Source organism: Polypterus senegalus, chromosome 14 (assembly GCF_016835505.1).
Source record: "Polypterus senegalus isolate Bchr_013 chromosome 14, ASM1683550v1, whole genome shotgun sequence".
In the NCBI taxonomy this organism is placed as follows: domain Eukaryota; kingdom Metazoa; phylum Chordata; class Cladistia; order Polypteriformes; family Polypteridae; genus Polypterus; species Polypterus senegalus.
Window position 1 is genome coordinate 118392868 of NC_053167.1, and position 13631 is coordinate 118406498.

The 13631-nt window shown below is 34.3% G+C and overlaps 2 protein-coding genes across 2 annotated transcripts in view; one reads left to right on the forward strand and one right to left on the reverse strand.

The window, feature by feature from the left end:
* Positions 1-13631, reverse strand: part of cdc73 (cell division cycle 73, Paf1/RNA polymerase II complex component, homolog (S. cerevisiae)) — a 342051-nt gene that overhangs the window by 172270 nt on the left and 156150 nt on the right. The gene's annotated exons all lie outside the window — the stretch shown is intronic.
* On the forward strand, positions 948-9206 carry LOC120514271 (beta-1,3-galactosyltransferase 2-like). The gene is made up of 2 exons (XM_039734565.1): positions 948-1580; positions 6789-9206. Exon 2 carries the CDS (start codon positions 7105-7107, stop codon positions 8389-8391), a length of 1287 nt encoding a protein of 428 aa, XP_039590499.1. The 5' UTR covers positions 948-1580; positions 6789-7104; the 3' UTR covers positions 8392-9206.

Genomic DNA, 13631 nt, shown 5'->3' on the forward strand with positions numbered 1-13631 from the left:
AGCTTATCCCAGCAGCATCTGGCATAAAGTGGTTCATGTACAATCAATAGAGGAGAAAAAAAAAATTAAAAAAGGTTAATCCAACAGAAAAGATGACCAGCCTGTGGTTTAAAATTCTAAGAACTGTGAAACAGCAGTGTTAACCATTGTTTCAACATGCCATCCTTATAAATAATCTAATTCAACTATTATTTTTAACTATTATTTTCACAACCTGCAGAAACAGAACTCCCATTATTTTATTATTGCAATGTTACTATATAAAACCAACTTACCCTTTCATCTTATCAGTGGCATACATCTTTTAAATATCCCAGAGCTAGCTGTGCAACTAAGCTAAAAGGCAAGCAGTTCCTTCTGCATCCCAGACACATGTATACTAAGCGTTCATTATCAAATGGCCTTGTGTGAGAGTAACTGGGATCTCATCCAGGTTTGATCTCTACCTTATGCCTAAAGCCAATGGGAACCTTTAAGGTTTCAAAAACAAGCCAAATATAAATACAAAAAAATGGATGAAAACATTGATAGAAGAATTCTGGATATTTATGTTAAAAATGCAGAAGCTTAATATAAGAAAGGTGCTTAAACAGCACCAGTGGCTAAAATTTTGTAAACAGGGGGCTTATTTATACAAATCCCTGCTATCTTAGTCTGCAAAAAATGTACATACCATTATTATCCAAAATAAACAGAATTATGTTCACTGGTCACAAATATAGTATGGTGGAGGTATGCATGAATGTTCATGTATATTATTTGGAATAGACATTATAGCACTTTTAATTTCATTGGAACTGCAAGCTGACTTAAGAATGAAAATTGTCTCTACACAGATGAGGCCGGTGGAGAAGGACTAAGCTACTCTCACAGAACTACAGGAAATGAATTGAAAAAGGTCACGTGGGAAACCCTGCTATGTCAGCAGTGACGTTCAAATTCACTCTCTCAGCAAGACAGAGACAGTCAAAGCTTCTGCATTTAAACAGCTGCCTCCCCGAAGCAGCAGAGGCAGTGTGCATTCCATTTCACGGACCAAACATGTTAACAGAAAGCTCGCTTTAAAATCGACATGTTTTTCTCTTTCTTACTGCAAAACCCTGCCTAGCAACATGAAGGAGGGGGATGTAAGCCTGTATTCCTCTGTGCAATTTCACCAGACGGGAGCATTCTTTTGCTGTTTGTCCGAGACTGCAGCGGAGGATTAGATCACAGAAATGGATACTGAAATGGACTAAAAATAGCTACTGTTGGAACACGGGACAAAAGAAATGTCCACCAAATAGAAATGCAACAAAAATGAACTGCCTTTAGAAGCCTGAAAAAAGCACAACGAAAAAAAAATTAAATGAACTAATCAGAGGAATAAAGCAAGCAAGATATCTCAAAGGAAGGAAGGAACATAGGAAATGGCAAACAGCCCACACCACTATGTGAAGAAATGAGTGCAGGATGTTTACAAACCTGGAAAGAGGCAACATTATCCATTTTTTGGGGGGGCTAGACTGATGTCTTCACAAGACTGTGCCTATAGAAGGTACCAACCTCAATCTGCTTATGCAGATTTTCACTGGAAAGAGGTATGTCTTGAAATCATAATTTTGTCTGTATTTTTAACCGTATCTTGCCTAATACAAGAGAACCTTTGTCCATTTGTAGACCTTAAGAGTGCATTATCTAATTCAGGGCACTGAGGCAGAAACATTCAATAGATTTGATTCATTCATCTCACACACTCCACCCCCCATGTGCTAAAGCAGATTAAAAACAAGCTTCTGCTATACAGCAAGAAATTTAAAATTCATCTACAATAATGCAATTCATGCAGGTTTCAAAAACACTATTAAAAGTGACATAATGAACCATCTGTTTTGCCAGAGAACATTATTCCCCTCCAGTTCCTTTCTCCTATGCTATCTCAAGGCATACAGGTACACTTGTTTTTCATGTTTGCTTTGCTGCGTGTTTGAACAGCTCATTGACAATCTTCTTTTCAGTAATTAAAGGACAGTGAAGAGGAGACTGTGAAAAATAAACACAATCTCAATCCAAGCTGTAGTCCAGAAAAAAAATGCATGTAAACTGAAGCTAATACAAACTAGAATCATAATATCATGATATCTTATTCTAAACAACACAATGCATTAAAAGAAATCAAATATATTTCTCACTTTTAATGTGTCAAAAGATAAAATACAAATGCCTCATTTGGTGCCCCGTGTAAACTTAGAAATGTTATTTCTCCCTAATCTTTTTTTAACTTACATATACTAGGCAGGGTAACAGTAGTAAACATCACATGTGTACATTTTATATAAGACTGTATCCAAACAAACACACAGAGTGAATTTAGTTTTTTGCATAATTTAATGTACATTTGTAAGGACACAAATATACATTGAAGTCTCAAAGATAGACCTAGCCAAAAGGGAAACACAAGCCTGAAACCAGATTCTGACAAAAAGGCAAAATTTACATACAAGCAACTTACATACGAGATATATTTATTTTTACATATACTTATGATGAGAGCCTATTACTCTGTCTGTGTGTGTGTGTGTGTGTGTGTGTGTGTATGTGTGTGTGAGAGAAAGAGAGAGAGAGACAGACAGACACACACATTTACATACACAGATTAAAAAAATGATCAATTCCTTTATAACGGTGTTCCGTTATAAAGAAATAAATGTTTTTGACAGTTTCCAAATTAAGAAAAAAAAAATTATTGGGAGGGAAATATTACTTCAAAAAGTGACGAATAAGTAAATTATAACTTATGGCTAGTTCAAATGATATGGAAATGCATGCATGCAAAATGCTGAAACTGGATCGACAACAATCAATTTATCACAATGATTACTTTGTACTTAAAAAGCCAGTTAGTTTTTGTTCCTCTTCACATTTACTAAACAAAATGCACGTAAATGATAAAAGCAACTGACTGACTTTCTGTAACAAGTCCACTTTAACAAAATTGTCAGCATGACTGGAAAGAAACTTCTGTTAGAATGTAAAACAGAATCAAAATGTCTGCTAAAATTGTTACCAACAGCTACTGTCTACCCATAGGGGCTACACATGCCTAATTAAAATCACAAAACAATTTAATGTAAAACAGGTAATTAAAATGTTAAGCAGAAACAATAATATTCTGGGAAATACAGTTTTCAGTTAGAGGAATTCAATAATGTGCTTATCCCTAGAAACATAACTTAAGATATCCCTACTATGTTTCAATGAGTTTTAGCTGAACTGTATGACTGAGAAGTACTGTGAAACTTCTGTAAACATAAGCTTGCTATGATATGTATAACACAAAATAGGACACCACAAGTACTTGTCATCGTATCTAATTTTAACCTCTATGTAACTAGTACAGCAATTGCAATTTTAATCTCTTAAGCACATTAAAATCAAAGGGCAAAACAACACCATTACTATTATACTTTAAATGCACATACAATACAGGAGAAACCATCTCATGATTACCAAAAAGTGTTGAACCTAAAGAAAGACTTTTAAATACTATCAGCACTACAAACTTAAGGTGTTTACGCACGAAGGGCACTCTTTTCTGCAAGATGATCTGTCAGGAGGCTAAGCCGAAATTAGGAAAGTTTAACGTTTAAGTAGTGCCATTAAATACCCATGCAGCACACATCATTTACCTGATGGGAATTAAGGCAGTGACGGTAATATTGCGAATATTTAACATGTTCTCTTATCCTGTTATGTTTATGATATGCCGCCAAACCACCTTTGTCTTTTTAACAACTACATCTGTAATAGTGGAAATAACAAGCTACAATAATTTGACAATTAATCCCATGTTATTTTCAGTAAGTATTTGGTGCAGGATGAGAGCTACCAGAAAGTAGCCAATAAGAAGTATGAAACTCTTATTTTATTGCTTTACAAACAGCAATGTTTGGTGAGCTATATACATAAGCAAAGTATTTTTGTAAAGCTTACAGAAGGCAAATTTTTGTTACTTACAGTTACTCTCTCATTTGTAATGGTGCTTATTTTTAACCTAAAGTGACTTAAAAATCATGAATACAAACTGAAACTGCTTCCACATTTGTACTAGTATTTAAACAATTTCCTTCACAACACCAAACTGTTTAGCCAGCAGTGAGAACTGAACAGACAACCATTGTCTTTTCACGTAAAACTGCATTTGTGACAGAGTTTAAAAGCAAATTGTTGAGGTAATGTTGTCTCTCTACTTTTTGACTAAAAATGACTTTTTCATAGAACAGATCAATTTGTGTTTAAAACTTTATCTTTGATTCAATCTTGTACCAGCTGTATCTGAAAAGCATTTTGAAAGAGCTTACCAAGAAAATGGCATAAACATAAATTTACATTCATAACCTACCAATGTTTAAAGGCATGCCAGAAAGCAAAAATCAGAGAGACAGCAATAAATGCTGCATGATAAAAAAAACAAATGATCTGACTAATATATATACCATCCTTCGCAACACTCCCATAAGAGTTGTTTAAGGCGAATATTACACTACAATATGAAATACAATAATGCAGTTTATGTACATTTCAATTGCCGATACAGTAAAAATACTTCACTTTACCAAAAGACAATGATTAAACATAAACCAAACAGAAAAATTCAGAATTTTTTATAACTGTAAAGAATAACTGATAAAACAAATGTGTTTTTCATTTTTTGCACCCAAATACAAATGAAACCGTCTCAAAATATGTGTTTTTTTTTTGCTCTATAGTATGCTCAAGTGTCTCATCTACTTTACAAGGGTGTATTATTTCTTCCATTCTTAATGGAGAGGGTGGAGTTCCCTAAGGCCACCCTTTATCATTTAGAAAGCAGCCAACATATTAGCTAAACCTTGTACACTGGAGAAAAGCTACAGATAGTTAAAGACTAATTTCAAATGAAGGGGTGAATGCAGCATATGAAAAAAACATGTCTGAGACACAAACACTGGGAACCTGCCTAGATGATACAAGGCATCTCTTCATACACAGCACCACAGCCTTAATCGTACTCTAAATATATTCATGGATCTTTACTAATAAGCTCAAAGCATTTACTTTCGAAACAAAATATGTAAATAAAGATTTTCCTGTTTAATAGCTCATTTGTCTCACCTGCCCTTTTCACGATCTATGCAAGTTAAAAAAAAACTTTAAAAATAGCAACACATGCTATTATTTAAATAATATAGTTAGGATAAGAGCTGAAAAAGCAGGCTACAAAAGAAACCATCAATTACTAATCTAATGTAAGGCCTGAAGCAGACAGAAATGCAACAGTTTTGGCTGTGGAGCCATCTACAGGTTTTTATGAGTATATGAAAGTAGAAGGTAAAAAAAAAAAAAAGACGGCAACTTAAAAATAAGAGAAGGAAAGCAAAAGGGGTCTGTGGAGGCACTAAAAGTAGAGGAAGTATGTTATATTATGGCATAAATCTGCTTGGTAGTTCTTATTATAAAAGAAATTTGACTAGTTCTGTTAAAATGTTTGGCTTTGCATAGCTGTATAGGGCAGAATGGAAGCTTCTAATCTTATTACCAGCACGCTGCCTTGCAGCGGACAAGGAATGGGAGGAAAATAGTTTCAAAAACTAATCAGAACCCCATAAGTGTAACCAGAAAAATAAACAAATAATGTAACTGAAACTTAAAAAAAGAAAACTTAAGAATATAACATTAGAGAAAAGAAAGCTCTCTATGTGTAAGATGAAATTTTTTGATCTGTTATAATTCATTTTCTTTGAATTTTCACTAACAAATTTTAGTTAGCTGTGAATTTTCCTTTGCTATATGTTTGACTCAGTACTGTATTCATAATGCTTTAAGAGAAAAAGTATTGCTGAACATAATATTCTCCACCTCATCTGATCAAATTCTAGGTCAGAGTTAGAAGCACTACATTTAAGGCTGGAACCAACTATGCCCCTCTTTAGGATTCATGCATGTTCACACCTGACCTCAGACTTACAAGGGGGAAAATAAGTCGCCAATCAATACAACTCTTTAGGAATATACATGGAGAATCAAAAGAACCTCGAAAAAAATCCAAGGAGACACAGGGCAAAAATCCAAATTCAACACAATGACCAGGCACAAGATCTATCTGTTAAGCAGCAAGGTTTACCACTGCAGCAAAAAAAAAAAAAAAAATTGGATACTTAATCATTAACATAATGTTCTAACATTTACTGTCCTGCAATATTAGACCAAATAAAGATATGCTGTACATTTGCTTTAATAGTAAGAACAAGGTAAGGAAATGATTTGATTTTATAAATAGAGAAACACACATACTTCTAAAGACATACTTTAGGAAACCTCAAGAGAAAATTGTTGGTTTTCGTATATTTTGTTTATCTCTAGAGTAAAGAAATCTTTATATATTTACCCCCTTTAGTTTTTGAAGATGTTTAAGTTTATGTAATTTCACAAAACATATTTAATTCTGTAATTCTTTTCCAATATGATTAAACTTAAGATTTACAAATAAAAGCAGCAGATTTTTTTTAAATATGTGGAGAGAACGGCAAACAAAAGAGTGGTGTGGGGTCTTCCATGAAAAACTTGACACCTAGTGTGAAATATACAATTAGAGCTAAAAGTTAGTTACGTTATTGCACTGCTCTTCCAAGGAACATTTTTCATTATAACTGTACACTGCATAAAACATTCAGGATAATGTATAAAACAAAGATTATTTATTGGAAAATAGTTTTTCTTAAATATCAATTTATTTTAATGTTAACATTTTGCTTGTTTTTAATTTGTAGGAACATGGAAATGACTATTCATCTATCTTTTCAAAAACACATGGGTTTCCAAGACAACTACAAAGAGATGTCGAAATAAAGACTAAAAACATATTTAAAAAAGCACCTTTGATTACAGAGTTTGCCAATTCCATTTTTCTCTGGATAACTACCCAGGAGTCTGCACAAGTCTGATATACAGTTTACACTCAGAGCCAATGAAGCCAAAGTGGAAACATCAAAGGATGATCCTGGATAATTCTTAAAGAAATGCAGAACTGTAAGTAAATGTGACAAGCCAAACAAGTTTTCTACAGAGAATTCAACTATCTGCATCATGCAGTGGAGAAGACGCCACTGCAGCCCAATAAAAATGATGTGGAATGCGAAGCGGTCACTTTTCCGCACACCAATCCTTGGACTTCTTTTTCTGGTTGGTCTCTTTGGCATTCTTCTTCTTTTTAATCACCAAGACTGGCTGCCTGGACGATCAGGTCCAAGAGAAAACCCTGTGACCTACACTGTACGTGGCTTTCGCGCACCAAAAAGTGAAACTAATCAGAGCTCACTACGCAGTATGTGGAAAGATGTTCTCCCTGCAGCAGCAAGGCCACAATCTGCTCTCAATTCCAGCCATACAGCGTTAACTCAGCAAGGAGTTACCGGTTTGGAGAACACCTTAAGCGCTAACATTACCTTATATAGTGAAAAAGGGACAGGGTGGCACATACACCCCCAGCCTTACCATTACATCATTAATGAACCTGATAAATGCCAGGGCAACAGTCCTTTCTTAATATTATTAATTGCTGCTGAACCTGGGCAAATTGAAGCAAGAAATGCTATCAGACAGACATGGGGAAATGATAGCTTTGCACCAGGAATTCATTTCATAAGACTTTTCCTGCTAGGATTAGGCAAAGAACAAAATGGTCCTTTGCAACAATCTATTCTGGAAGAGAGTAGACGTTTCCATGACATTATTCAGCAGGGATACTTGGATACCTACTATAATTTGACTATCAAAACATTAATGGGAATGAACTGGGTGGCTACACATTGTCCTTCTGTAAGGTATGTCATGAAGACAGACAGCGATATGTTTGTTAACACAGAGTACCTGGTTCAGAAATTGCTGCGGCCTGATTTACCACCCAAGCATAACTATTTCACTGGTTATTTAATGAGGGGATATGCCCCAAACAGGAATAAAGACAGCAAATGGTACATGCCTCCTGAACTTTACCCCAGTGAGCGCTACCCAGTCTTCTGCTCTGGCACAGGCTATGTCTTTTCAGGGGACCTAGCAGAAAAGATCTATAAAGTTTCTTTAAGCATACGTCGTTTACATCTGGAGGATGTCTATGTGGGTATCTGCTTGGCCAAACTGCGCATTGACCCAGTACCTCCACCAAATGAGTTTGTCTTTAACCACTGGAGGGTGTCATATTCCAGTTGTAAATACAGCCACCTGATTACCTCCCATCAATTCCAGCCAAGTGAACTTATTAAATACTGGAACCATTTACAACAAAACAAGCACAATGCTTGCATCAATGCAGCCAAGGAAAAAGGTGGAAGGTATCGACATAGGAAACTGCACTGGAATAAACATTCCTTCTGAATAATATGTTGGAAAGTGAAACTATGTTGTTAGAAATGAAGCATGTGCAGCAGTAAAGAGTATCTGTTGCAAGACACCAATAATGGTACTGATTGTGATCCTCACGAAAATTATTTTTTTAAATTTCAGAGAGATGTAATTTACAGGAAATATATTTAAAGATAGGAGGTAACAGAAGGAAAAGCTCTAACTACAGTAGCTTTTGCAAAAATAATTTTTTAAACTTTAAACCAATCTTTCACTCAAGTTTTTTGAAAGGTAAATATTTCAAAATGTTTGGTTTTTAGGATTTTGTTAGAAGTTTTGTGGTTTTCTGATTTAGTCAACATGAGGCATGGAAATCCAAGTCCTGTTCTTTGTGCTCAGTTTATAATTTAATTCTAAGCAGCATTAATCCCAGAAGTAGGAATTATGAGTTGTTTTCCTTTTTTAACTGGAGACATGCTGCCCAAAATTAATACTGTCAAAACTGTATACATTTTATTGTGAATTTGAAATATACCTTTTAAAAAACATTTTGAAAAATTGAGGTGAAAATTATTCTTGGAAACAGGTTGACTTTATAAAGAAAATTATAAAACATTGACCATGTGCAATTCCAAGCATGCACACAAGTCATTTGCTACTTTAGTGCCAATTTAAAAAAAAAAAAAAAAACAAACAAAAAAAAAAACAAATGTAATAAGTTTAACACCACCTTCCCAGAGCTTACTAGCGGACTATGCAAAGTATTATTTGCACTGTTTCTCTATTTCATAATATGAAGGATTAAAAAAGTGAAATAAAGAGAAAAATACATGTTCAAAAATGACAAATTGTGTAAGACTGACATAAATATGTTGTGTTTTGAATTTAAAGTTGTTTCATGTATGAAGGTTCTACCAAGAAAGAATATACATGCCCTGGAGTATACAACATTCTCTAAGATAATGAGACTTACATAGGCACGAAGTGTGCAATTACACAAGGGGCACCACATGACACTGAACAAGGACCCGACAGATACAGCTGCATTGAAATCATTTCTGTATTTGTGTGGTTCTATAGGCTTTAATGAATATTTTAAATATATGAAACACTTAATTTTAAGGAGGTACTTTTCAGTGACTTTTGAATGAAAAATGCACTTTTATTATATTATTTAAACATATACTACAGTGCAAGCAAAACTGTGACTGCTGCAACAACTGTAACTGATGTTCAATACAAAAGAAAATCTGACCCTAAACACAACAGCAAACACCACAGTATCATTTAAAACAGATTTTGTTTTTCAATGTCGTAGTTAAGCACAGGCCCCAAGACACTAGATTAAATGAATTCCAAGAGACTAAAAACGTCCATACCTACTTAAATTCAGTGCTATAATATTTGCTGAGATTGACTGTTTAAGGTTTTAACAGGTCTGAGAGGCCAAAGCACACATTTACACGTAGACATGACAACCTTTATATTTTGCAGTACTGCCCTGATTTTGAAAATATGTTTTAAAAAAGCTTTACTTAATATCTACTCCACGTTTAACTATGTCTATTATACATATTAATATTATGTATTTACTGTAAAAGCTTCAGAAACCCAAGTACAATTCCTGCTTGGTTTACTATCTGGGTGGGTTTTTTTCACACCCCACAGACGAGCCTAACAGGCTATCTAAACTGATTTCATATGAATGAGTCTGGATATTCTGTGAAGAACATGTGGTTCATTTAGGGTTGGTTTCTATCTTGAAATAAAGTTGAACTGAACAAACCAGGTTCAGAAAAATAAAAGGATAAACTGAGTAAATCATTACTAAAAAAAGTAGTGAAATTCTACTGAATTCTATGTGCAATTCCACAAAGTAGCATTTGTTCCACGGAGTATCAAAGTGTCAACATTCACGATGCTAATCAAAATGCTTTCAATCACTCTCAGGTGGTAGTGCAAACATTGTAAGCTGTGAAAGGTCAGCATACCTGGCAAATATTCAGAACTCCTCTTTTTAAAATCCTTCTGGAAAAATGTATGTATATCTACATACTGAGAGCCATCTGTTATAACAAAGCAGTATATACTGAGGCCATGAAATTAGCAAAGGCATAGCCTTTGTGATTATTCACATCTCTCCATATGTGCATACATTTTCAAACACTCTTAAAACATAGCTGTAATAGCTATTCATTTTAATATTTTGCAATCTCCTTTTGTATGTTCTCACTTTTTTTTTATCTTCTTTACTGTGAGCTTGTTACAGAGAGCTCCAATTGAAAAGTTAGAAAAAACAACATCACTAAAAAAAAGTTCCTTTGGCTCCACTGAATAGCATTTCACTCTCTGCACTGAAGTAAGCTGGTTGAGGATGCATCTTGACTCAGGATTAATAGCAATGCAAAAAAATATTACTTACATATAAATAAGTAAATAAGAACAACTGCTAAAAAGAAGTATAACAGGATGACTTTACGATTTTTGCCTGGTTAGGAATGGCTGGTATTATACCTTGGAGCTTATCATCGGGACAGATTCAATGTATTTTGATCTGTATTGTTCTGTAGCTATCTTGAAGAAAAAGTATTGGAGTAAATGTGCATGTAAAGCCATCAGACTTACAAACATGACTGAAGACCAGATTATAGTTTAAGGTTTCTGATTCAGCAACATTGACAGGGTTAATTAACATTTGCTGTGAATCAAGAACTGCACAACAAATTCCTAAAAGCAAGAACAAAATTCAGCCCACTGCTACAAAGACTATTGCGTTTGGCTGACTAATCAAACAAAGGAGTTTAATAGTACGGAATTTCCTTCCAGCTAAAAGACAGTCTGAAGCTGCCACTGAATTCCATTTAAAGACACATGCCATGAAGTAGTGTGGTGTTGTGTTGGTAAACAGTGCCGCCTCATGGCCCCATCTAGCATTGGTTTTTGTCTTACCATGATATTGCTGGGAAGACTCTGTTACTCAATGAAACTAAATTGTATTAACTAGGTTTGTAAAGATTTTATGATACATATACAAAGGCAAAGATCACATTGTTTTATTCAGTGACATAACTCTAGTAAGAGTATATAGCTTTTGCAATGTCAAATTTAGTTACTTAAAATATATACCTTCAAAATAAACATTTTGTTATCTCTTCCAGTACAGAAAAACTAAGTGTGCTTCTGAATACTTCCAATTCCCAAAAAGAAAAAAAAAAATCTATCCCATATGCATATCCCATTAAAGTAAAATTTCAAATACTGTAGAGACCTGGAAAAAATAAGCTTAAATGTTATTTCCAAAATCATGTAGGGCTGCTGAATCAATTTTCATTTCAGGCCTCGGCCTATCAAACTGTGTTTACAGTGTTTTCTTGAAGAATAACAGTGATGTTTGAGGTAACGGCGCCCTAAAACTGTTAACACTGTGGCAGTAGTGTGTCCCACTGGTTAATGAGATTTTTTTTTGTTCTTTCCCATGAAAACCTATTTTGTGCAAAACACAGAAATTAAGCATTGCACAGCAGGGTGTGGTACATGCTTTAATCTTAGGCAGTGTTTTTGAAAGCTCTGAATAATACAGTAAGTTACAGTTATATAGGTTATATAATACTTTCCCAAGAGAGTATTCCTTCCACCCTAAAAGAAAAACAGAAAAGAAAGAGAGTACAACAAAGGTATAGCACTAATCCAGAAGATGAAAAAAAAAAAAAACGTCCTTCATAAATTATGACTCCAACTAGCTAAACTTAATTTTTTTTTTACTTTAGGGAATACAGCATATGCTCAAAAATATTTAAAGATCAATCAAGATACTTTTAAATGAGCAAAATTAGACAGCAAACTAGCAATAAGAAAAGTTGATATGTCCCATTTAGTGTACCTCCAAAAAGCATATATTGAAATACCATGGCCATGCAATTGCAAATATCCAGTAACAGTATAAATAAACATATGGTAGGTGCCTGACTACAAAAGCATGCACCAAAAAAAAAAAAAAAAAAAAGATTTGTACCTATGAGAGAAACCAAAGTATGGATGTCAGCAGCTTTTGTACTTGATGTTGCATCACAAATGCCATAGATACCAAAATGTGAAATGTACAATTACAATTTCAATTAAGAAAAATATTTTTTCAAACTCTTCGACTATTTAAAAGCTTAACAATGCAGTGCTGCTTGTAACGCCATTTGAGCAGTCATTACAAATGACACAAAACACATTTTGTTCACGCTCATCCATGGTCTTTCTCAACTCTACAAATTTCTCAAATATTGTATGCCAAATAAGAAAAAAATTGCACAATAACCAAAAATATTAAATATATGCTTGTCATGTATTATTTTCACCAACTAATCATTAAGGATGGGCAATATATTGTTATCTGCAGTGAAAACAAAATCTGTTTTAAATATCATTATGATGTATACACAAAGTAGTGACAAGTGCTGCCAAGTAACAGCAAAATAAAAAGGGCCAACAAGATAAGAGGTCATTTCAAGTGTGAAGAGGGTTATGGCAGAGGTGGGACTTTAGCACATTCTACATCCTGAACAAGCAGAAATAAAAATCAGGAACTGGTCCATCTTCTCTGAAACAGTGTACGTTATTCTTTTTTTTTTCCCCTGCACGTTTCCCTGGATATGAGAATGGACCAGTTTTAGACTGAAAACAGTCTTGTGATTGCAATGTTTACAACTGTCTCAAAAAAGCATCACTTTGTCTTTTAGAAACATCTCATGTGTGAAATATGAAATGCTTACATGGGTCATTCCATTGAGGTTTACAACTAGGTGATGTGTTGCGGGACTTTTTTTTAACAAATTAAAAAAACAAATTGGCCATTCATTTGTATGGCTGATTGATGTCCAAAAACAACCTTGTTGTTACTGCTGTAGAGACCTTGTTACATGAACAACAAAAAAAAATACTGAAATGCATAAAGTTGTTAACACTTCCTGGATTCCTACAAAAGGGGTCTACTCTGGTGGAGCAATACATAAAATTCAGATTTTTCTGGTGTAGAACCATCAATATGCCAACCTTTTCTTTCAACACACTGTAAGTTCTAATAACATGAACCCTGAGACGTCATTTTACTCAAACACAGATTAAGAAAATATGTAACCTCCGACATATGGCAGGCACAGACATAGATATCCAGGCATTTGTGGGATCTCTTGATCACAAACAGGCAGGGTTTTTTGTGGTTTAAATGAGATAAGACTCTTTTTGAACAAATAACCCAAACACAATCACTGCAATAAACATAATAA